Below are 26396 nucleotides of genomic sequence, written 5' to 3' on the forward strand. Positions count from 1 at the left end.
ATTCTTCAACCCTGTTTGGTTGCTCTTTATATTTTCTGACTCTTTGGTAAAATATTTTTATAACTTCTTGCTCTGTGCATTCATTCTTTTCCTGAGTTCTTGGATCACCTTTACAATAATTATTTTGAACTCTTTCTCAGGTAGATCGCCTATCTCCACTTCACTTAGTTGTTCTTGTGTTTTATCTTGTTCTTTCATCTGCAACATATTCCTTTGTCATCTCATTTTGTTCACATTTCTATTTGTATTTTTATGTATGTGGTAGTTTAGTTACACTTCTCAACCTTGGAGAAGTGGCCCTCTGTAGGGGATGTCTTATGTGTCCCAGCATTATACTCCCCTTCACTCAAGGGCCAAAGACCAGCTGTTTCCCCAGAATAGGTTCTGACTTGTGTTTATGGACTCAGTTTGGCAGGCTGCAGTATGGTGGTTTTCTAGTTTCTGGTGTCTTTCCCCTGGTGAGTGAGGCTGGTCTAAAGGCTTGTTCAGGCTTCCTGGTCGGAGGGTCTGCCCACTAGTGTTTGGAGCTAGGTGTTGTCCCTCTGGTGGGCAGGGATATGTCAAGTGGTGTGTCTAAAGGTGGTTGTGGGCTCAGGAAGTCTTTAGGCAGCCTGTCTTCTGATGGTTGGGGCTGTGTTCCCACCTTGTTGGTTGTTTGGCCTGAGGCGTCCCAGCACTGGAGCTTACAGGCTGTTGGGTGGGGCCAGGTCTTGGGGCCAAAGACCCAAAATGTCTGCCTGAAGCCAGAGTGCACGTAGGTCTCTGCTATGTCTGCCACCTTTTATGACCCCAGAGAGAGCTGTAGCCATCTGCCACCTCCCCAGGGACACTCTAAGACTAGCAGGTAGGTCTGGCACACGTTCTTCTGGAGTCACTGCTTCTGCCCAGGGTCCCAGTGCCTGCGTGACCTATATGCACTCTCCAGGAGTGAAGTCTCTGTTTCCCCCAGTCCTGTGGAGCTCCTACAATCATGCCCTGCTAGCCTTCAAAGGCAAATGCTCTGTGGACTCCTCCTCCCAATGCCGGACCCCTAGGCTGGGGCAACTGGTGTGGGGCTCAGAGCTTTCACTTCTGTGGGAGAACTTCTGCAATATAATCAATCTCCAGTTTGTGGGTTGCTAATCTGGGCAGTATGGGATTTGAGTATATTGCGAGTGTGCCCCTCCTACCATGGTTTCTTCTTCACGTCTTTGGATGAGGAATATCTTTTTTTTTTTTTTTGGTAGATTCCAGTCTTCTTTATTGATGGTTGTTCAGCAGTTAGTTGTGATTTTGGTGTGTTTGTGAGAGGAGGTGAGCTCACAGTCCTTTTACTTCACCATCTTTCTCAACTGAAACTTATTTTTGAGTACAGTATAAGCTAGAGATAGAATTTTACTTATTTCTTGCATGCGAATTGTACTAGCAAAATTTATTAAATGCAGTTCATTATTTTTAAACTGATTTGTAATATCAACTTGTTAACAAAAACATTTACAAGACGTGTATGTGTGGATCTGCTTAAGTCCTCTTTTCCATTTTACTATTCTTTTAATAATATCACACTCTTTTCATTATTATAACTTTATAATTGAAATTCTTGTCAAGGAGAGACTACAAATTTATATTTTTTCAAAATTGCCTTAGGTATTATTGGAATTTGGCTGTTCCATGTACATTTTAGGATCAGCATATGAAGTTGTATGAAAAAAGTTACTTTCCCATCATGAAAATTACATTTTCTCCCTTTATTTAAAGTCATTCTTTATGTCCACTAATATTTTATAATTTTCTCTATTACAATTTTGTGCCTCTGTTTTTATTTCCAGTTTGAGAAGTTTTGCTTAATTACACGTTTTAACTGGTTATTGAATGTAAGGAAACCTTATTTTAAGCCATGTTGTTTTTTTAAATGATAAACTGCTCTGATTGGCTAAAACAAAACATCAGAATGAATCCTATGGAATAAAAATATTAATCTATAAAACTGAAACATATATACCAAGTCATAATGTAAAACACTAATTTACTACTTTATTATGGTCAAGTTTGAAGCCATTATTTTAAGGTTTTTTGGTTTGTTTTTTAGTGAGAATATGTTGATGTACTGTTACTGATTTTGTATGTCTGGAAAAATCTTTATTTCCCTTCATTTTGAATAACAGTTTAGGGTTATATATTTCCTTAGGTGTGTGAACATATTTCTAATGCTTCTGGTGAGATGCCTGCTTAAATTTAATTATTGTTCCTCTGTAGATAATCTCTCTGTTACTTCTGGTAGCATTTTAAGGTTGTCCCTTTTTTTTATGATTCTTTTTCAGTACTCAGAATTCATTTTCAATCTAAGGACCCATTTATTTCCTCTTTTGTAGTAAACTCCATTATTGTTTCTTGGATGATATTTTTCTTTCCTTCCCTCTCTTCTTTGTCATTTGTTGACCTCTACTAGCTATAATCATGTTGGACCTACCAAATTACCTTCCAAGCTTCACAACTGCTCTCATTTTATTCTGTAATTTACATATTAATTCCTCACTAATTATCATACCATTGGTTCATTCTCACTTTGACTAGTCCAACATAAACTTTATCAATTGGGATTTCTTTTTAATTTTTATTATTCTGACCATATTTTTCAGTTCTAAGATTTTTAGTTTTCATTTTAATTATTTTTTTCTTATATAATTTTAGCCTCTTTGGTTTTACCATTTCTTGTACTTCTTATAAACATGTATTCCTTTTCCTCTCTGATGAACTCCCCCAAAAGTTATAAAAGTCTCCTTCTAATTGTTCTATTATTTGTTTTCACTCATCTGCTGGTTGGTACACTTTTATTTTTAGCTGTATTTCTTTAAAATCCATCTATTGTGGAATTTGAATTTGCAGACTCTCCTTAATTTTTTAACCTCTCTTCCAGCACTCATTCCCTGTAGTTTGTTGGTTCAGTTGCCTTCACTTGTCTCCTGGGCCTTAAGCTGCAGCCCTGTCTTTCATAATTCACTTGGATTTTTGCTCCACAGGGCCTATGAGAGCCTGAAAAGCCATCAATGTGTAAAAGACTGATGTTAGTGTTGGTCACAGGATTGTTTCTGTATTCTCTAAGCCTCTACGGCAAAAACGTCACATAGGACATTGGTATATGAAGGAGATGGCACAGCTTTAATTCAGCCTTATTTTCCTATGTGGCAGCCTCACCCCAGTCCCTGGTTCAAGCAGGCTTTAAACTTGCTCCTGTTCCTCTATATTTAAGTCATTCTAACTGCATTGTATTTCTGTTCTGTTTGTTTGTTTATTATTCAAGGAAAATCTTATTTTGTGCTTTGAAATTATGAATCTCTTTTATAATTATCATCAATCATGCTATGTTTTTAAAGCCAGAGATAATCTCGGTGTTTTAATACATGTTGACCAACAGTCTTGACTCTTCAAATATGAAAAGTGAAACATGGCATTTTCCCTTTGCCATACTTTGAGTTCCCAGAGGTTAAAAAAATAGACCTTTCATCTTTATTTGCCACTACCTAATAATCTATGGCACATTGTAAGCATGTAATACACATTTAAGTGTATTTAGTGGCTCTTCATCTCATCTTTTATACCTCAGAGCAAAAATTTAATTCTACATGAATTGAAAGATAAAGAAGAGAGCCTTCATCCTATCCTTTCCCCATATTCAGATATATAAAGGATCTAAACCTAAATCTGATTTGTAAAGGTATTTAGAACTCTCTTCTATCTTTAAATACTTAATCACATGTCAGTGAATTTACTTTTTTCATAACTAACTGGTAAAAGATGTATCAAAATGAAATGTGTTTTTCCAGATTTATCAAAATAGAATATCAAAGGGGTTCTGAATTAAGATGGCAGAGTACGAAGAACCTGAGTTCATCTCCTCCCACAGAAACACCAAAACTACAACTACATGTGGAACAACCATTTCTGAGAACAATCTGAACACTAGCAGAATAGATTTTCTACAACTATGCGTATAAAGAAAAGGTTACATCAAGACAAGAAGGAGGAGCAGAATGGTGTTCTAATCAGAACCCACACAACTAGTATAGTGGCACACAAGCAGGAGGAATATCACAGCTGCAGAGGTGCTCCCTAAGGAGCAAGGGTTCAAAGCATCACATTGGGCTCCCATCCCAGGGGACTTGCACTGGAAAGAAGAGCCCCATCTTTGAAAATCAGTGAGGACTACGTCCAAGAGAGCTTGAGACTCTGCTTTTGAAGAGCTCGTGCACAAACTCCAAGTTCCAGTGCAGAGGCAGTAGCTTTGAAAAGCACCTGGGTCATGAGATTCATTGACTGATTTTAGGGCATGTGCCACAGTGGCAGGAATCTGTTAGAACTTTCTCCATGTACAGAAGTGCTGAAAGGCAACATGTTTTTAAACTCTCCTTCTACCTAGCTGACCTAGTGCTGGGAGGCACCATTTCTGTCATTATCCATCAACCCAGCTAACACTGGGCACCCTGTCCCAGTGTTCCCAAGGACCTGTCCTGCCCAACTCACCTACTTTGGCCAGTTCATCCAAAGTGGCTCCTTCTCTGCCCAACCTGGCAAGCTGCCTTGGATGACAATGGTGTCCCTCCAAAGCAGCAAGCACTTTGGAGAGTCAGCTCCACCTATCAGGGTGCCAACAGGACACATTCTACATATCGCCACTCTTTCAAGACTAGGAGACATAGCTGATTATTCTAATTACCTAAACAAACACAGACTTAGGCACAATGAGGCGACAAAGGAATACATTTCAAATAAAAAAACAAACCAAAATCTCAGAAAAAAAGGTAAATAAAACGTAGCTAGATAAGCAATTTATGTGATAAAAAGCTCAACTAGGCTCACCAAACTTGGGAAACAAGTGAATGAACTCAGCAAGCTCTTCTACAAAGAGAAAATATTAAAAAGAGAACCACTCGGAACCAAAGGATACAGTAACCAAAATAAAAAATAGGGGGAAGGACCAGCCTACAGGTTAGTGGAAATCACCCAATTGGAAGAGCAAGAAGAATGAATAATTTAATGAGTATGGTTTAAGAGACCTCTGGAACAATACAGTGCAAACTAAGATTTGCATTATAGGGATTCAAGAAGGATAAACAGAAAGGAATAGAAAAACTTTTTGAAGAAATAATGACTGAAAACTTCCCTAACCTGGCAAAGGAAAGAGACATCCAAGTCCAGGAAGCACAGAGAGTGCCAAACAAGATGAACCCAGAGAGACCCACACCAAGACATGCTATAATTAAAATGTCAAAAGTTAGAGAATCTTAAAATCAGCAAGAGAAAAATAAGTAACACACAAGGAAACCCACAAAGACTATCCAGTGACTTTGCAGCAGAAACCTCACAGGCCAGAAGGAACTGGCTTGATATATCCAAAGTGCTGGAAGAAAAAACTTACAATCAAGAATACTCCAGTGAGGTTATCATTCAGAACTAAAGAAAGGAGAGATACAGAGTTTCCCAGACAAGCAAAAACTAAAGGAGCTCATCACCACTCAACTGGCCTTACAAGAAATGTTAAAGGGGCATCATTAAATGGAAAAGAAAAAGCCACAAATGAAAAAATATCCTACTGGTAAAGGCAAACATGTAGTAAAGGTAGTGGATCAATCACTTCTAGAGCTAGTATGAAGGTTAAAAGACAGAAGTAGTAAAATTATCTACCTCTAAAATAATTACATAAGCAATACACAAAAAGATGTAAAATATGACACAAAATACACAAATTGTGAACAGGGTCAGTAATAAATGTAGTGCTTTTAGAATGTGTCCAAACTTATGCAACCATCAACTTAAATAACATATATGTAGGTTGATATACGAACCATATGGTAACCACAAACCAAACATCTATAATACATACACAAAAAATAAAGGAATATAAACATAACACTAAAGAAAGTCAACAAATCACAAAGGAGAATGAGAGAAGAACAGAATAACTACAAAACAACCAGAAAATGATTAACAAAATGGCAATAAATACATAGCTATCAATAATCACTTTAAATGTAAATAGACAAAATGCTCCAATCAAAAGACAGGGTTGCTGAATGGATAAAGAAACACAACCTATATATATGCTGCCTAATAGAGACTCATATCTGAAGACACATACAGACTGGAAAGTGAAGGGATGGAAAAAGATATTCCATGCAAATGGAAACAAACAAAAGCTGGGATAGCAATATTTATATCAGACAAAATAGACTTTTAAACAAAGACTGTAACAAGGGAAAAAGGAGGGCATCACATAATGATAAAGGGATTAATCAAACAAGAGGCTATAACATTTGTTAATATCTATGCACCCAGCATAGGAGCACCTAAATACATTAAGCAAATCACAGACATAAAGAAAAAAATGACAGTAACACAGTAATGCTAGGAAACTTTAACACAACCACGTACATCAATGGATAGAAGAAATCAATAAGGAAACATTGACTTAAATGACACATTAGATCAGATGGAACTAATAGATAACTAGACAAAATACCAACCCCAAACAGCAAAATATACATTGTTTTCAAGTGCACATGGAATATTCTCCAGGACAGATCACATGTTAGGCCACAAAACAAGTCTCAATAAATGAAGAAGACTGAATTCATATCAAGCATTTTTTTCTGACTGTAGTGTTATGAAACAAGAAATCATTTACAAGAAGAAAACTGTAAAAAAACAAACGTGGAGGCTAAACAACATGCTTCTAAACAACCAATGGGCCATTGAAGAAATTAAAGAGAAAACAGAAAAATACCTTTGGACAAATAAAAATAAAAACAAAATATCCAAAATTTACAGTATGCAGCAAAAGCAGTTCTAAGAGGGAATTTTATACCAATACAGGCCTTTGTCAAGAACCAAGAAAAATCTCAAACAATCTAGCCTTACAACTGACACCACAGAAATACAAAGGATAGTAAGAGATTACTACAAAAAATTGTACACCAACTAATTGAACAACCTAGAAGAAATGGATAAATTCTTAGAAATATACAATTTTCCAAGGAAATAGAAAATCTCAGCAGACCAACAAACAAAAGTGTAGGACCAGACAGCTTCACAGGTGAATTCTATCAAATCTTTAAAGAAGAGTTAATACCTCTCCTTCTCAAACTATCCCAAACAACTGAAGAGGAAAGAAGAATTCCAAACTCATTCTATGAAGCCAACATTACTGATACAAAAACCAGATAAAAGAAGTACAGTAAAACAGTACAGTAAAAGAAAGTTACAGGCCAATATCCCTGATGAACGTAGGCAGTACAGTGTTTGACATTAGTCTTAGCAGTATTTTTTTGCATCTATCTCTTCAGGCAAGGGCAACAAAAGTAAAAATAAACGTGACTATATCCAATTAATAAGCTTTTGTACAGTGAAGGAAACTATCAACCAAACAAAAAGGCCAACTACTGAACAGAAATATGTATATACTTTGATTAAATTGTTTTCAGTTTAATTTACCACAATATAAATAGGATCTATAACTCAGCAACAACCTCCCATGGCATCTCTTAAATGTCATCAAACATAACATAGCCAGAGTTATCTTCATAAAACAAAAGTCCTATTATATACTTACCTTAGAACACTCCATTGTCTTCCCTTCATCTACTGAAAAAAATCATAACTCCTTATTTTGAATATTAGTATCTCAGTATTCACTGTGCCATTTTCACAATAACCAAAGGTAGAAACTCGTGTCCATAAACAGATGAATGGATAAATAAAATGTGTTATATACATACAATAAAACATTATTCAGCCCTAAAGAGGGGAATGAACTTCTGACACCTGCTACAATATGGATTAACCTTCAAAACATTATACTGAGTGAATTGTGCCACACACAACAAAACATACATTGTATGATTCCACTTACATGAAATATATACAATAGCCAAATTCATCGAGAAAGACAATAGATGAAAGATTACCAGAGAATACAGGGAGGGGGAATGGGGAGTAACTGCTTAAACAGGGTTTCTGTTGAAAGAGAGAAAAATGATTTGGAAGGACTTCCCTGTGGCACAGTGGTTAAGAACCCACCTGCCAAGGCAGGGGACACGGGTTTGAGCCCTGGTCTGGGAAGATCCCACATGCTGCAGAGCAACTAAGCCCATGTGCCACAACTTCTGAGCCTGCAGTCTAGAGCCCGTGAGCCACAACTACTGAAGCCCGCATGCCTAGAGTCCATGCTCCACAACAAGAGAAGCCACTGCAATGAGAAGCCCATGCACCACAATGAAGAGTAGCCCCCACTTGCTGCAACTAGAGAAAGCCTGTGTGCAGCAACGAAGACCCAAGGCAGCCAATAAATAAATAGATTTATTTTAAAAGTTTTGGAAATAGATGGTGATGGCTGCACAATATTGTGAATGTACTTGATGTCACTGAATTGTACAATTAAAAGTTGAAATGGCAAATGTTATGTTTTATATATTTTTTACCTAATTTTAAAAATTAATAATGTAATTATTAATAATGTAATATACTAATAATGTAGCATACCCCAAATTATTGAACAGTACACTTTTAATGAACGAGTTGTATGGTATGTATATTATATCTCAATGAAACTTTTTCTTTAATACTACTTATCTTGGCAGACCAAATCCTTCAATATTGGACCTCTCTCTAGGACTCGATAGCCTCATCTCACACCATTCATGCCATGAAACCCATGTTCTATTCATGCCAAATGATGTGTCCCTCCTTGTCTACACTGTGCTTTTTCATGTCTTTATACTTAAAATTTTCTGAGCCTTTAGTCTAGAAGAGTAGTTTGTAATCTTTTTTGTTCTGAGGACTTTTACAGTCTTAAAAATTATTGAAGACTCCAGCAAAAGTTTTGTGTATGTGAGTTACGTCTATAGCTATTGTGTTAGAAATTTAAACTAAAAATTTTGTTTTGATATGTATTAATATATTTTAAAAAACAAAAATGAATTGACTGCATATTAATATAAATAACATCTAAAAAATAGCTGTATTTTTTTAAAATGAGAAGACAGCATTGTTTTATCATTTTATAGATTTGTTTACTCTCTGGATTACTAGAAGACAACTGGATTCTCACATCTACTACGTCCAATCTGTTGTGTTGTTTTAGTTGAAATTTGTGAAGAAAATCCAGCTTCACACAGCAGTGAAGTTGGAAAAGGAAGGAGGGTTTTAACAGCCTTTTCAGATAATTCTGGATATGATTTTATACTACAACAACACAAATGGTAGTTACTTAAAGGTTAGCTTCCGTGTGGAATCAGAAACTATAGTGATGAACTTTTCCTATTCTATTACATTAAAATTCATTCGTCTATCTTATACTCTGAATGGATCATTTACCCAGGCATGATTTTATCATGTCATTTGGAAAATATTGGTTCCCTGAGTTATGCATATCCTCCAAATGCTGACAATTTTATCATGCAGTACCCCCCCCCCACCCCAAATCATTAGTAATATCACTACACATCTCATCAGAAGTATGGGAAGCTATCAAGCTAACTATGGTGGATACAAGTCTTGAAAATTTTAATTTTTACTTGAAATCTTGATTTTTATTTGCAATAAATAAATAATGTAGGTCATTTTCCTTGGAGTGACAGACTCATTGTATTTAGTCTGCCATACACCCAGGTTTGAGTAACCATAGTTTGTTCCTCATTCTTTTAAGTAAAAAATGATATTCCTTAAAAAAAGCATAAACTCAAATAATGACAGAAATACGTGGTATCCTTCAGGCAACTATACTTCAGAATGCATCAGAGTTCCTTATATGTATTTTATAATATCACACAGCATATTAAAGAGATGTGTATTGAAGGATTAATATTTAATAAAATTATTTTACTTTTTCTTCAAGGACATTCTTAAGTGAAACTGGCTTTTTTTTTTTTTTTTTTCCTGCTATTAAGTGGCAGTGAAAAATGCAATGACTACTAGTGCTGTTTGGTGCCACTGTATTGATTAGTGCTAAGGTACCAGCAATTTAGCCACAATGGCTTTTGCACCATTGGTGCAAATGTCAACACAGTGGAAAGGCAAATATCTAGTATTATTATGAAAATAATTTTGATCTCTTATTATGAAAATAATTTTGAACATGTATTGGGAGACCCTAGGAACCACATTTGGGGACCATTGGTCTAAAATTCTTCCTTCTCCACCAGGCTCAACAGGCAGACTCCTATTGATCCCTTACATTTCCTCAACTCATCTCAGTGACATCCTCTGCGCTTCCTCAGAAAGATTATTTATTCTCTAGGCCTTTAGTATATTATAGAGTCTAGTGAATTTCAATGTCTTTTTACTCATAGTTTTCTTCTTAAACTATGGCTTCTAAAGGTCTATGGACTCATATTCATCTTTATACCCAGGGTACCTGACAAAGAATCTGGAGCACAGAAAATGAATAAGTTAGTTAATAGATTACAGATGCAACATAAGCACTTCCAACTCTGAATTGTGTCAGTCTAGGAAAATGGAGGGAGGACCAGAGAGAATTATAATGTAAACTTCATAGGGATAAACCCAAAGAATCAGTAATTCTCGAATATGTCTCAAGTCTATGATCAGTACAGTTATAGTTGCATCTTCATATATATACACACACACAGGGAAGCCAAAATGGCATGTGCTGGAATATACAAATTGTTACGAAATTATCCACAAGTATAGTAACCTAGAGAATAAAGAAACAAGAATGTGTATTTGTATATGCTTGAAAGTACACACTTGAACTGATTTGGAAAGGCTGTCAGGTTTGAATAGGCAAAAGGGATTGTGAGGATATTAAATACTGAAAGAACAAAATAAACTGTGACAGGCTTAGCATGGGATGGCCATGTACAATAGGGAGTTTGATGTGTTTTTCACATGAGTAAGCATATGAATAGATGCTGGATCTCACTAGTTATCAGGTAAATGTATATTAATATAAGTTGACTTTTTAAACATATTGGTCATAAGCTAATAAAAATTATAAAATCATTGTCAAAAGTGTGGGAAAATGGATCTTTTTATAAACAGTTAATGAAAACATAAATTGATATGGTCTTTTTGGAGAAATTTGACCAGTTCTAAAAAAAAAATAAAACAATGATTTTGCAGTTCTATTTCTAGGATTCTATGCTAAAGAAATATTCACATGTGTGAAAAAACATATTTATGGGCACAAATGTTCACTGTGACATTGTAGGTAGTGATAAGACACCAAAAACAACCTAAATGTCAGTGAGAAAATGGTTAAATAAATTAGTTTACTCTTAGTATAGGATAGATACAGGCTTTCAAAAGAATAAGATAAAGCCTTATCTTAAATAGCCTTAAAAGCTTTTTAAGATATATTGTAAGTGAAAAAAAGCAGGTGAATATTGTATCATTACATTTTTGTAATTAAAAATGATACACACACCGCAAGAAAATTCTGGAGGCATGACAGCTGTCACAAGTAAATGGAATTGATGTTGCAGGGATGAGGCAGAAACTTCAGTTAAAAATCCATATTACTTGAACATTTTATAATTTATGTATTATTTTGCAATTTAAAAAGTAATGAAAAAGATTGACCTCAGTATAGTGAAATTGGAAAAGTGAGGAATATATGGAAATCACATAGAGATAGAGAAGAGAGAGATGCTGAATGAAGAATATGAAGATTGTCCCTGTAAACGTTGGATGACGGGAAAGAGGTTTCTCTAAATTATAATGTGTAGATAATTCACACAATATTATGTTTGAGTCCTGTAAAATATTAAAAGAAGTATTGTCCTGTAGACTATTAAAAATATTTTTAAAATATTAGATTATTTAATAACATTTTCTCATCAAGACTGTCATATATATGAACACAAAAAATCTGATACTTGAGAAAATAAAATTCACTGAATATAATTAGGTAGATATTCTTAAAGATATAATTTCACCCACTGGAAGAAAATAAAATTAGTAAGTTTTATACTGAAAAATTATTTTCCATGAATTTTAATATACTTATTAATAAGAAACATTATAAAGGAATATACTGAGTGTTCCATGATTAGAAGCTAATAATCATAATATTCACACTGTATATGCTAGCAGTTAATTATTTGACTTTTGGGGGTTTGGATGTTATAGTTTCACTCATTCTTGAATATAAACTCTAGGAAAATATAATTGCTACATGCAATTACCACTCTAATTTCTCTACTACTCCAAATGATACTCATTTCCACCAAACTGTTTAAAAATAAATTGTTGTACTTACTTTCAACAATTACTTGTCTGTCTTCCCAGTTATCTTTAATAAGCTGTATATTTCCAAAGTGTGCATCACTGTAGAAGATTCGGTTGGTACCTTTTCTTCTTTGATTATAGTCAAAAGCCAAAGCTATGACATTCTTGAAATAATGTGGATTTTCATATGGCCTTATTGGTGAATTTAAATTGGTTTCATCAGAAAGATGTATACTTTTTAATATTGTTCTCCCTGAATACAGCAAATAGCCTTCATGCCTTAAGCAAGTAACTCCATCCTCTGCTAAATATCCATGGGCACAAGCACAAGTTCTCTGGGAATTTCCTCGATAAAGACAGAGTTGCTGACATCCCCCATTGTCCTTGGCACAAACATTGGTCCCTAGGGAGAAAAAGAAGGTACACACACGTATGTCTGTGTTTTTTCTTTTGTTTTCCAGATAGTTTTTTCTTAGAAAAATATTAAAAATTTAATGTTGAATATTCTGGGTTATTTTATGCTTAACTTTTAGACTGGTCAGTATAAATCCAAACACTATAAAGTACTGCTATTTTTAATCACTTCAGTTTAAAACCTGGGATTTTTTTATTTCAAAGATCACATTCTTCTGCTCCCCTGACCATCCAAAGAGAAGCATAAAAAATTTCCCTTAATCAGCCAGTTAAGTGCATAACCCTTTTGAAACTTGATACTGAGATTACAATAGGTTGTATATATTGTAATCTTTGGTACAAGTAACTGATTCACTCAAAACATGAACTGCATTCACCAAAAGAAATAGGCAGTACCTTAAACTTGGTGTCGATGAAGTATATAAGATATCAAAGAAATTTATGGCTCTAATGTGCCTACCTTCCTAAGTATATTGGGCATAAGTTTTTCACTCCAGTTTTGAGTGAAGATATAACATGATATTAAGATTTCTGCATCAGACTAATTCTCCTCTATGAATCCATCATCCTCTCCAAAATTATTATACCTTCCTTTGATGTCAAGAAAATTAATTACAATTTACTCTAATGGACATTTAAAATGAACATTATCTTAATGGAAGTGATATTAAAAAAAATCCAAATCATGTCATATCAGTTTCAAAACACATATTTTAAAGAAATGATGACTCTGGACTTATTTCACACTAATAGCAACCTTCTGGAGCCATCATCACTTTATGTATTAAAATATAGTCTGACATAAAAACAACCTTTTGGCCCAAGTAATGTGGCATATTTAGTTAGTTCTAAATAAAGTGTGTGACTATTAAAATATATATATATATATAAAATCAAAAAAAAATTTTGGCTGCTTTTTACTCTCTAATATCCTAATTGTGCTTTGTATATACTTCATTGAACATGTATATTTATCAAGTGTTTCTATATTACTTAGTCTAAACCTATACTGAAGCCATACCAGGTATATAACATCCATATACATGCACTGTCCTAGGCAAAACTATCCATGAACTATTATATATTTATTTCATTAGGCTACTATATGATTTTTGTAGGAAATTAGATGTAAAAAAATAGGGTCTTGAGGTTTTGGACTCATATAAGAATTAATCCCTAACTTAAGTTTGATAAATAAATGTCAAAAAAAATAAGAGAAAGAAATAACATAAAATGTATTTATCATACAAGAGTGCTGACCTTTCTCTCTTACTCGGTTAAAGATTTTAACCTCCTTCAGGTTGACTCCAAGACCCGTTCTCATGGTTACGGTTTCTGTGGCGTCATTCTTGTGGCCCCTTCTGATGGACCCGTTGGCATGTGCTCTGCCAAGAAATTGAACATACGTGATCAACAATCTTTAATCCAAATCAAGCCAGTTATTTAAGCTGAAGGTAACAGATGGCCCAGCAGAATGAAAAGAAACCAACATTAGTCTGTGACATTGAAAGGGTTGAGCCTGGAATAGCAAGAGTGACTGCCTCTTCTGTGGAAATTACATGGTTTTGTGAGATCCTTTCTGTGACCTTGCTAAGGAATGGCTAATCCTACAAGGGTAAAGCAACTGGCACTAAAATAACATTTTGAGACTCAAATACTTATGAAAAAATAAATTACCTGTCAGACCAGTAGATGTACGCCCCAAAGACTGCAACTGAAAACATATCCACATTGCTCCCTGACAGCACCATCTCACGATTCCCGCCAGTCTCAAGGTCAATTCTTTCTATCTTGTCTATACGAGCATCACACCAATACAATTTATTTTCCTAAGGTTGATTGAAAAGTAATATTACAAGCTGTTTTTGATTGTTATATAAAGAAAATAAGAGAACACTAAAAGTAGACTAATGCAAGTTGGCAGTTAATGCACTTTTAATACTTAAGAAATCCAACAGACCTCATAGTCAATGGAGATGCCATTTGGCCATGCTATTCCCATGCTTACGAGGACAACCTTCTCTGAGCCATCTAAACGAGCCTTTCCAATGGACGGCATCTGTCCCCATTCAGTCCAGAACAAGTAGCTGAAATTAAATTGTAGATAAATGCAGATAAACACAAAACTGTGTAGTATTAATAACAACAGCAATACCATTCATACTAACAGAAAATAACACCATTTAAAAATCAATATATGTGTGTATTGTTTACAATAAAATAATTTTTATTATAAAAAAAATTTAACCATTCATAGAAATCACGAGGAAGAATTTCCAAAATACCTTTTGTACATGCTGCTCCCTATCTGAAATGCTTTTTTTAATCTACTTGCTTAATTCCTTCTGTTTTTTTAATATATCAAACATTTCCCTCAAGAAGCCTTCTGTGTTCTCTCTGATTATTGCACCATATACTCTGCTTCATAGCATGAATTAGAGTGGCAAATTTACACTTGTGTTTCTTTACAAAGTTACCTTTTATTAATATTTTTTGCTCCCATTAGACTTTAAGCTCAGTGAGGACAGTGATCTTTTTTCTTATTCACTATTATACCTACAGCACTAGGTAATTTATGAATGTATACATGAATACATTATAACTTTCAGTTCTGTCCACTTAGATTGCTAAATGGCTATTCAACTTTGAATTTTATAAATCATCTTGTGAAGGCATCTTAAAACATGAATTCATACAAAGCAGACATTCTTATTTTAGTAATCTTTTAACGTAATGTGGAAGGACTGTGGAAGAAAATAAAATATAAAAGAAAGAAAACCAACAGTATGCTGAAATATGTCAAAAAATAGAAGGTACATAATCCATGTTTCTTTCACCTATTCATTCAATAAATATAGTATTTATATTATAATACAGAAATTCATGCTTTCAGATAAATCAGATCTATTCTTTTGAAGTTATGCCCAGTGAAGTTTTATTCATCTGTCAGATAACAGCAACGACTAAAGTTTAGAAAAATATGGCAATCATTGATTCAGTCAGGTAAAAATGAGTGTGTATTCTGTGCATATTTGAATACGGATATAACAGCAATCATACACAAGGAGAGAAAGTGAGACTGCATATAGGAAAAGCAAAGAAGACCTACATTCATATTTTGTATTATTTATCCATGAAAAATGATAAACTACATAAAATATGTATTTCCTTTATGCATATTGTTTTGACTTATTTTAAAAGTCGATTTTTTCCCCTGAAAATGCTGTACAAAATAAATGCATTGGACTTTTACACCCAGACAAATATGAGGTGTGGCTGGAATCCCAAGTATATTAATCCTGACGAAACTTTCATTCATAGTTATAAGCTCTATAAATCAAAAAGGGAAAACTTTGTAGCAAGAAATCCAACTAGGGCTTCCCTGGTGGCGCAGTGGTTGAGAATCTGCCTGCCGATGCAGGGGACACGGGTTCGTGCCCCGGTCCGGGAGGATCCCACATGCCGCGGAGCGGCTGGGCCCGTGAGCCATGGCCGCAGAGCCTGCACGTCCGGAGCCTGTGCTCCGCAAAGGGAGAGGCCACAACAGTGAGAGGCCCACGTACCGCAAAAAAAAAAAAAAAAAAAGAAATCCAACTAATATTGGTTAGATCTAGGTTGAAGCAGGCATGGAAATATCTATATTTCTATTAAAATTATGATTTTTAAATCTTTAAGGGACATTGCATTAAAAATTATTAAAAATAAAAACACTATTTTAACTGAGAGGTAAAATGTTGCTTCATTTAACTTTTCAAGGAGAAATTTTAGCATTACTAATGACACTAAAATGACAAGTCAGTCATTTGTTAAGATGACAGGGATGTTACACTGTGAAGGAGGCATTTTGGGAGCCAAGACAGATCTGCGCTTATTTATTCAATCTGATTCTTGTCATCTACTTTTAATACACTCCAGAGTTCAAATATGGGAGGCAATGGGTATAATATACTTTTTATTTAATAGTAATCTTTCAAATGTACTAAATGACTAATCAAAATATTATACCGAGTAGGTCAAATCAGCCATTTAACATATTTAATTCTCACAACTTTGGAAATTGTAGTTCAGGAAGTTAATGATCCACAGTCACATGGCTGATAGGGGAACTGCACTCAGGCTTTACTAACCCAGGGCTATATTTTCTTCTCTATGCTGTCTCACCAAATAGAAATATAATACAACAATATAACAATCTTAAATCAAGTAAGATTTTCCCCTAAGTATAAGGAATATAACAAAGATCTCCATACTTGAAAAACAAAACAAAACATGAAAAAAGTCTTAGTATTAAAAACAAGTCTCTTTTTTCCCCTAGTAGTTCCTATTTTTTTGAAATTTGCAGTACTTCTAGGCAGGAGGCTTAGATGAATGGCAACAAAATTAGGAATAAAAAAATATTCAAAATAAAACTATCTTGAATATAGATTTTACTCAAATTTTCAGCAGTAATTTGACACACTGTCACAATATGTAAAGCCAAAGCTGACTGCAAGCATCACTTTTATGGCTAAAGTATTTATCAACTTAACACAACTAAAATATTCCACACTTGCCAAAATTAAGCAACATTTTATGATGGTCAGGCAAAGAATAATTTATTTTCTCCCTAAACTGAAATTGAAAGTAAAGAATTGAATAGAATTAGCACCTTGAGAACCTTTGGGAATTACAAACCAAATACAGAGAAAGAACACTCTCTAACTTATAAAACTGCAGCAAGAAACTTATGAATAATTTGAGTGTAATTTACACAGATGTGCTTGGGATATCTTTAATGAACATAGATTCTTCATATATAAACGTGATCTTCAGCAATGGGAAGAAATGAAAATTTTTTCACTGGTTTTTGAGACTCCATGGAAATTAACATTCAGTGATGGTATTTCAAATAGATGTTGTCCCCATTTAAGTTCAAATTTTGCTGTAGTGGAGTGTTGGATTGTATGATATAGCCAAGAAAATTGCCTTTAGAGTATTAGCTTGGTTAATCTAGCCCTGAAAATACTTTCCAAGGCTATCCCAGATCCAGAAATTTTCAAAATTGTCAAAATCAAATGCTGTATTGTATGATCGACATTTCTCTGGATAATCATTTGTTCTACACTGAAAATTCCCTTATTTACAGAAGCTTATAGTTACAGAATTTAAAAACAGAACACTTAAAAAAGACATTCAAAAGTGGTTTGAAGGATTATAGAAATACTATCAGAAATCATAACACAAATATCCCTTATTGTCTTAATTAGACACAGAAGTTCTTGGCAGGAACATGTGCAAAGAATATATATCACAAGCTAACTTCCAATTAATTACTGACATTTGGTTAATAGGTAGAAGACTCCATTTGGTAGTGTTGGTTTCCAAAGGCCTAGCATACACTTAGTGGTCCCCAAAAGTTTTTAAACTTACCATATGACAACTGTACTGATGTCAGAATTAGTTTACACACAGGTGCTCTTATAAAGGAAAACAAATGTTTTTATGTCACGATTAGATTCAAGCTGAAAAATACACTTTCAATGTATTATAAATGTCCTTGAATAATTTCAAATAAATATTTTTGGGGAAATAAGGCCAACATGAAAGCTAAGCTCCAAAGTTGGTGGGGAAAGAGTAAAGGAGTATGGGCAAGAAAGAGAGGAACAAACGTGTCTAAATTGTTAAAGAAATAGTATTAAATATGATTCTTATATTTTAAATATATGAACCATAGTGAAAAGCCACTAATTTGAATCAATCATTTTCTTTTAAGGTTTTTTTGACTGATAAACTGTTTCTCTGGAGCATAGATCTGGGTTGCAGTTTTTACGATAAATTTACTATTTCTTCCTATTCCTATCCTTTACCTAAGAGAGTATGAAATAGATACTTATAAGATATGCTAGAGAAAACCTGAAATAACCAAAAATTGCCATGCTGGCACAAAAATGAAGATCACATAATTCTCTTATGTAGGCAGTTGCCTTGGTTGAAAAGAGAATCAAGAATGTCATTGTGTCCTCTGTGAGAGTGGAGGTCAACAGTGTGTTAGTTTATCTGTAAAAATAAGAAAAACAAAAAACAGAAGCCCTGTAGGCTTTTATATATATTATACACATATAATATATATTTTGTATATAAGGAATAGTAGCTTAGCAGTTTCACTAGAATCACTTAAAACACATATTAATTGAATACCTTGTAGGCCAACGTGTCAATGTCTCCATCTTCAGGCTAAAGCACAGGGAAAATAATATAGTACTGTCAAAGTCTGAATACATTTCATGAATATGTGAATTGACATCCTTCATTGCCTATGAGGAATACAGTGTATTCCTCTATTCCTGGGAGGGCTTCTTCACATTTCCTTTTTCTTCTCTGTGCAGTTTTTGTTTTGAGAAAGTATTATATGCCAATCCCAAATCACTTTTCAAGCCCTGAATTGCTTAAGAGGCTCCTGAAATATAAAAAGAACTCAACCACAGACAGCAGAACACTCTGCTAAAAGGAAGAGAGTCTAGAGACAGTAGAACCTTGAATACTACTTTCTAATTTGTTTTTGACAGTGGTTCGGTGGATGATTCTCAAATGTATACTTTCATTGCAGTCATGCACTCATTCAACAAATATTAATTAGGTACCTATTAAGTGCTAGGAACTGATAATATGAAATGAATTGGACTTAGTGACCCTTATGAAGGTCACTGTTTAATGGCAGAGACAGATGGGTAAGTAAAGAATTACCTGAGAAAAATGCTACCAGCAATGCTTAAAACTTGCTAGTTGTAAGTCTCTATACGACATGAAAGTAGGGGCTTCAACACTGAAACTGTGGAAGTGCTGTGGTGAGAGAAGTTATTATTCCTACAAACAACTTCAGAAATAAACCTTTCCTTTGAAGCAAAATAAACATACAGGCCATCTGGGTTGTTCTCTCCTTATGTTTAAGCTTAAAAAATATTTTTAAGTTATCATTTGTTCTTCAGGCCTTGTTCTGGTTTTTGTTATTCTTTAGTTTTACATTAGATTCCTTCTTGACTCATTACTTTCCAATATGAAGTAATTATATAAAACAATCATTATGTGTGTACCCAGCCAACACTGGAGAAGTATGGAGAAACAGGCTTTAGAAAGAAAAATTTCTTTGGCATCTGTAATTCCATAGCATGTTAGACTTATCACCCCATATTATATTTTTAATTTCTTATTTTATGTATCTATTTACAGCCTGCCTCCTTGCCCATCCTTTCAATAAATATGTACATATACATATACATTCACGTGTACATATATGATATTCGTTTGCTATTTACATGGTTTAACAATGGTTTTCCTGAGTGGTCCATCTTTTATTCACTTTTGGTATTTTCAGTATATAATATTTGATGTTTCCCTATAATCTATGAATTTTCCTATGAAATATTTAACACTGAGATACCTAGGGCCTAGACTCGTAGTGCTCATGAGTTGATTTGGAATTCTTAAAATATTATACAGAAAATTTTAATTTGTTTCATGAACCCCAAACCATCTTAAATAGCAGTCATATGCAACCTATCCTGGATATCCCATGTCGAAACACACTGAGGAGATTTCTATAGGCAAATAGAGAAAGGAATATCTTAAACTTCTCTTTTACCCTTTACCACATTTTTATTGGTCAGATCCCTTAAGAAATTAGGAAAAGGTCCTACAGTTTTGTGTGGCTATCGCTGGTCTCCATTCGACATAGCTTTGGTGGTCTGGGCCAGGGGCTCCCTGGGAAGTGGCATGACCTTTCTGGGATCTCTTTCTCCTCCACCAGCTCAGAGCTGCAATTATAACCCAGGGCATTTTGATAATTTCTAGTCCTTCTTTTCTCATTTTAGCGGGAGAGGTAAGGTCCAAGATTTATGTTTAGAGGTTAAGAAATGAGAATAAAGCATATTGGAAAAAAGTAGGTGAGACCTAACTATCTTTGAAAGAAGAGTGTCTACAGTAGAATTTTTCTAGTGAAAAATAGTATCGCACTTTTCTTTCATTTGTCCTAATTTGTATGCCTCAGAGACTTGTAGAAAAAGGTGGCTGTGATTTGAGGAATAATTGTGGTATTTCTGAATTACTTGACCATCATGGTATATTAATATTATAAACTATCACCCTGATTCTACCATTATTTCTATTGCAAAATTTAATTCCTTCTTCTTTATACGTTACCTCGTCTTCAGATGTAAAATACATTGATACTTTAGGAGATGGTGTTAAACTATGCTATACTTTTGCTATCTCAACAGATGTTAAACTGTCATTCAAGACCTTCTGTATATTACTGGGCATATTCCAAAAGCATATATGTATATATAGTCAATGAAAGACCATTTAACAATATGTACTTTTTAAACACCAAAATACCATGTAAAGCTGAATCTCTGCCATGGAAAGAAACACTTTTCAGAAAGTTATATATGGTTGTAGAGATATAAAGCTAAATTAAGAGAGGCAATGTAGATCCAACTGCCTAACAAGGAAAAAAAAAAATCACAGAGTATTTGTGTTTCACTTAGAGATCATACATCATGGGAGGTTAACCAACTTTTTCGATATCATACTGTGACTTTCTATGCATCTTTTTTTTTAATTGTAGGTAGAAAATGACTTTTTAGCATAAAGAGAATTATTACATTTTAAGTTTTTTAAAGAGAGTGAGGCCTTACCAAAAAAAATAAAGAAGTCAACAGAGGGGAGAAACTGAATTTTCAAGCTGAACTAAATTCATATACACTTTCTGTTTTGCATATGGCTACATTTTAAAAGACCTCAAGTCTCCATTGCTCACAAACAGGCTTCATGCCCACTTTTCAAGGCACATTTATATCTTGGATTCAGCTAATTTACTCCATTATGGTTCACCTTTTCTCTTGGTAATACACCTGCTATGTTTTAACATCAAACAGAATATTAAAATGCTGTACTTTATTCCTGTGATATGAATTTTGACACTTAAATGTCTATGTAATATTACCTGGAAATCAGTGTTTGATTTCCAGGTAAAAGTTATTCAAATTTTTACATAGAGTGGTCATTTATAAGTCCTTCTCCCCCCACCCCGAAGTCATCAGTAAACATGTAGATAAGGTATTAGAAGACACATATCACTAATGTTTCCAAGCAGTAATAAACATTTCCTGAAAATAAACCTAATATTTGAAAAGGTATACCAATTCTTAACTATGAATCCTAAAAAATATCTATCCATGTGACAATATCGAAGAAAAGTTTTTAAGAAGAAGTGAAGACAGAGAGAAACAATATTTAAAATATTGTTATACATGTCAAAGATTTCTTGTTCTGTGGGATGAAATGTAAATCTTGTTTGGGGGGCTCAAAATTAATAAATCAAAAGTGCTTACTGAGATCCTCCGGCTAAGTCAGTGCTGAGCTCAGAGTCACAATGGAGAGAAATGGAAAACTTAAGAGACAGCTGGAGATAAGGAATGACAGGATTTACAGACAGATGGAAATAGGTGATGAAAACCTATGGGAAGTCTGAAGTAAGTTTCAATCTTGTCAGGACGAAAGAACCATGATAACACAAAAAGAGACGCCATGGTTAGGAAAGAAAGTCAGTAGATGAAAACTAGGAGGACATGGTAAGTTTCAGAGACAGTTGGATGTTCAAATAAATCATTTCTAAAGGAAATTGTAAATATAATTAAAGGAATGGAGATGAAATATTGGATGTAATGTAGTGATTAATGTCAGAAACATGAAAATATGTTTAAAAGATAAATATAGCAAGAGAGAAAATAGCATACAGAGCTTTAAGTGAGGAGAAAGATGCTCAGAAGAGAAATACAATGCTCAGAGGAAATACATGGAAGGAGTCAGAGAGAACAAGAAAACTCAGAGTTAAAGAAGGTGACAGAAAAAATAAACTCTTGAGTAGATAAATGATGGAGAAATGTCAAGGAGAAGGCAAGGGGTGTGAAAAAAAATTTGAAAAACAAAATCTGGATTTGGCTGTGGATAAATTTAGAAATTCCTGGAAAGAACTAAAGCTGAAAATTCATTTCAGCAGTTAAGTGAGGAGACATTTACTTCTATTCTAAGAAGTTGAGAAGTAAACGTGCAGAGAAAAATAAGACAGTATTTTTCTTTTCAAATAAGAGGGATCTGAGCCTATTTGAAAGCAAAGGGAAAGGCTTCATTGAAAGTAATAAGTTAAAGATGATCGAACAGAAAAGAACAGTTACTGCAATGAGATGCCTGAGGAAATAGATGCCATCGTGTCCAGAATAAAAGTGAAGTAGATTTAAGTAAGAAAAAACAAAACTTTCTCTGAGGTTATATGCACTTATTTCAAAACATTCACATTATGAATTTGTAGATTCCATTTTCCCTTACCATCACATAGTCACTCTATTACAATTAACCACCAAATCCATTTAACTGCTTTACTAATCTCTGACAATTTTGCCATCTTCTCCCTTCTAGCAGACATACTTAGGGACTTTACGGTTCATGTTGTTGATCCTATGAACATCCCAGCTCCTGGTTCCTCATCTTATCTGTTCCAGGGACCTTCGTCTCTCTTTTGCCTCTGCCTTACATTACTCTGATCTCCTGTTCTTGGTTTCCCTCCATTTCATCACTAATTTCTAGACCTCACCTCCTGATTGGCAACTCATAGTTATTCCCTTACAATTGCCAGCTTTGAATCTGTCACCACCTGCTCCTCGTTTAGCCCATTTTCCCCGTTATTTTGCTACTGCTAAGTTGCTGAGCACTATTACTCCAGGTCATATAAATACCCCATTAGATTCTAGAAACCATTCCGCTGGACTCGTGTTGCTTGGAATCCTTTTATTCATATTATACTTTATTCATATTCTATTCACCACAATAGTTTCACCAAAATTTACTTATTCATTTAAAGCTGCTAACTCTACTCATATCATCTATGAGTTTTCTTCAATTTCACTAATTTTAACCGCTAAAAAATATTCTATTGCTATACTCTATCTCTTTCACTTCATCTCCAAAAAAAGAAGAGAACTTTCCCTAATTTAATCCTCCCATTTAAATTTACCTCATTTAATCTTCCCAATAACCAAAAAGGATATAAGCGTTTGAGATCAAGATACTTCAAAAGATCCCAAAGGTCGGAAATGTCCAAGCTGGGCTTCCAAACCATAGTGGACACTGTTGGTGCTGCACTTAGACATCCTCAGATCTTGTTTCCTATTTCTATGTACTCCAGTGCCCAGCTCCTGTGTCCTTTTGTTTTTAGTAGCTCACACATCCAACTTTCTTCAGAGGACAGCTACTAGAATATCTTCTTTCACAAGTAGTGCTGAAAGCCAGAAATCTTGGGAGTGTATGTCTCCCCAGGATTTTTGCCCTTATCCAGTGAATAATGGGGTGGGAGTTCAAAGTCAAGCTCCCCTGCTAAGTGAGGTTTACCCTCCAAAGCTTTAAAAGGCATGTCTATGGTCTGGACTTTGCTCACAGTTGAACCTTTGTTTGGTCCCTTTCCTATCTGGCTTCTTCTGACTTGAATTCTCATTCCAGGATCTGTTTTTTTAGAGATACCTAATTTTTAAAAACAATTTAATTAATTAATTAATTTATTTATTTTTGGCTGTGTTGGGTCTTTGTTGCTGTGTGCAGGCTTTCTCTAGTGCAGCGAGCAGGGGCTACTCTTCGGTGTGGTGTGCGGGTGTCTCACTGTGGTGGCTTCTCGTTGTGGAGCACGGGCTCTAGGCACACGGGCTTCAGTAGTTGTGGCATGTGGGCTCAGCAGTTGTGGCTCGTGGACTCTAGAGTGCAGGCTCAGTAGCTGTGGTGCACAGGCTTAGCTGCTCCATGGCATGTGGGATCTTCCTGGACCAGGGATCAAACCCTTGTCCCCTGAATTGGCAGGCAGATTCTTAACCACTGCGCCACCAGGAAAGTCCCGAGATACCCGATTTAAGATGCAAATCTTATCTATCTGCTATCTGTCCTCCATTCTTCCTGTTCCATTCTATTGCTTCTTCCTTGACAAGGTTCTTCCTACACTCCTTGGAATCTGTCTCCTTTTTTTTTTTTTTTTTTTTTTTTGCGGTACGTGGGCCTCTCACTGTTGTGGCCTCTCCCGTTGCGGAGCACAGGCTCCGGACGCGCAGGCTCAGCGGCCATGGCTCATGGGCCTAGCTGCTCCGCGGCGTGTGGGATCTTCCCGGACTGGGGCACGAACCCGTGTCTCCTGCATCGGCAGGCAGACTCTCAACCACTGCACCACCAGGGAAGCCCTGTCTCCTCTTTACATGCATTTTCTTCCACCCCTCTGCCTATGAATATGTGCCCATACTCCCTGACCCCATACTAAGAAAAACTTTCTGTGTGCTCTACTACATTCTCAATAAACTTGCTATTTTTTCCTCTTTTCCTTCATTGTCAAAGTTTCTGTCACTGTAGTCTAAATATGCTGGCTCTACTTTCTAATTATCTTTCACTTATTAATTCTTTATATTTGGCTTCTGCTCTTGCCAGTTTCCTGAAATTCATAACAATTAAAAATGTCATCCTGATCATCAATTGCATGTTCTGTTTTTATCTCTCCTAATCTCTTTCCTGCAGGCACATTCTTCTCCCTAGAACTCTTCCCTTGATTTCTATGATACAGTGATTTCCTGAGGACTTGAAATGGCCTTTTTCCTCTTGCCTCTTTCCTATTTCTTTTGCCTTATTGTTAATTTTCCTTTTTCTCCTCTTAATCATATTATCTCCTAACTGCAAACATTCTTCATTTTTGTCCTTAGACTTCTTTTTCCTTGGATAATTTCATCTACTACCATGATTTATTGAAGAGCCTGAACTCTGTTGGAATAAGGAATAACTTTACACTTATCCAACTCCTGATTCTATTTATACTCTACTAAATATCTCTTCTCCAGAATTTGCTATCTCAGGAAGAATCCATGACCGCCAAGAGAATTCTATTTAAAAACAGAATGATATTGTTAAGATGCATTCTCATGCAAAAAAGACTAGATCTTTCTAAATCCAAACTTAAATCTCATATGTATTTTAAAATCTTCTTCCCTCTTTCCAACTTTGATCTGACTCCTTGTGGCCTGAGGACTTGCCATGAAAAAGTCACACAGTTTTTCCATTTACTGCTCTTTTCTATTTATTTTAGTCTCCCACTTATTGCCTCTTACTCTCTCCATTTCTTGGTTTGAGGGCTGAGAAAGAACCTTCCCCCTCCTCCATAACACTCTCCCTTGGATAATAAAGAACCATTTCTAAGAATTCCTTAATTTAAAGACCGCTACAACTTCAATATCTCATTATACTTCTGATCTCTGCTTATGTGGATTGTTTGGGGCCAGTGGGAAGGGTTAGGAGAGAGGGTCCAGGACCAGTTTATGTTTCACTTGGTAAACTGGGGATGGAGTTTTAAAACGTGGGGAATCCCATTGCCAATTTTATGGTCCCAACTTATCTTCGAGCTACATTACCTACTCTTCCCTACATGTACCTTACACACTTTTGTTCTTGGCAATGGCCTTTGCTTTGCCACTACCAATTTTTAAATTATTCTATTTCTTCTTCACATAAAATATTCCCACTCCATCTCAGAAACCTTTCTCCTTCAGGTTCCCTCAATAAAGACTCTCCTAATCACCACCCACTGCTGCTACTACCCTCACTTGTACTATCTACTCTAATCATATGCTATCTCCTTTTTCTGAAATTTTAATGTAATTTTATAATAGCTGTATGAACATTTTCACTTTAACATGAAATTTAGATAT

At 35.0% G+C, this 26396-nt stretch overlaps 1 protein-coding gene across 1 annotated transcript in view; it reads right to left on the bottom strand.

The window, feature by feature from the left end:
* The window catches only part of LRP1B (LDL receptor related protein 1B), a 1473103-nt gene that overhangs the window by 453363 nt on the left and 993344 nt on the right, over nt 1-26396 (bottom strand). The window contains exons 38-41 of the mRNA XM_065880137.1: nt 14597-14723; nt 14314-14465; nt 13897-14021; nt 12254-12625 (exon numbers count right to left, since the gene is read on the bottom strand). Coding sequence (XP_065736209.1) covers nt 12254-12625; nt 13897-14021; nt 14314-14465; nt 14597-14723 — 776 coding nt within the window. The remainder of the gene's footprint in view (nt 1-12253; nt 12626-13896; nt 14022-14313; nt 14466-14596; nt 14724-26396) is intronic.

Source organism: Phocoena phocoena, chromosome 7 (assembly GCF_963924675.1).
Source record: "Phocoena phocoena chromosome 7, mPhoPho1.1, whole genome shotgun sequence".
Classification (NCBI taxonomy): Eukaryota; Metazoa; Chordata; class Mammalia; order Artiodactyla; family Phocoenidae; genus Phocoena; species Phocoena phocoena.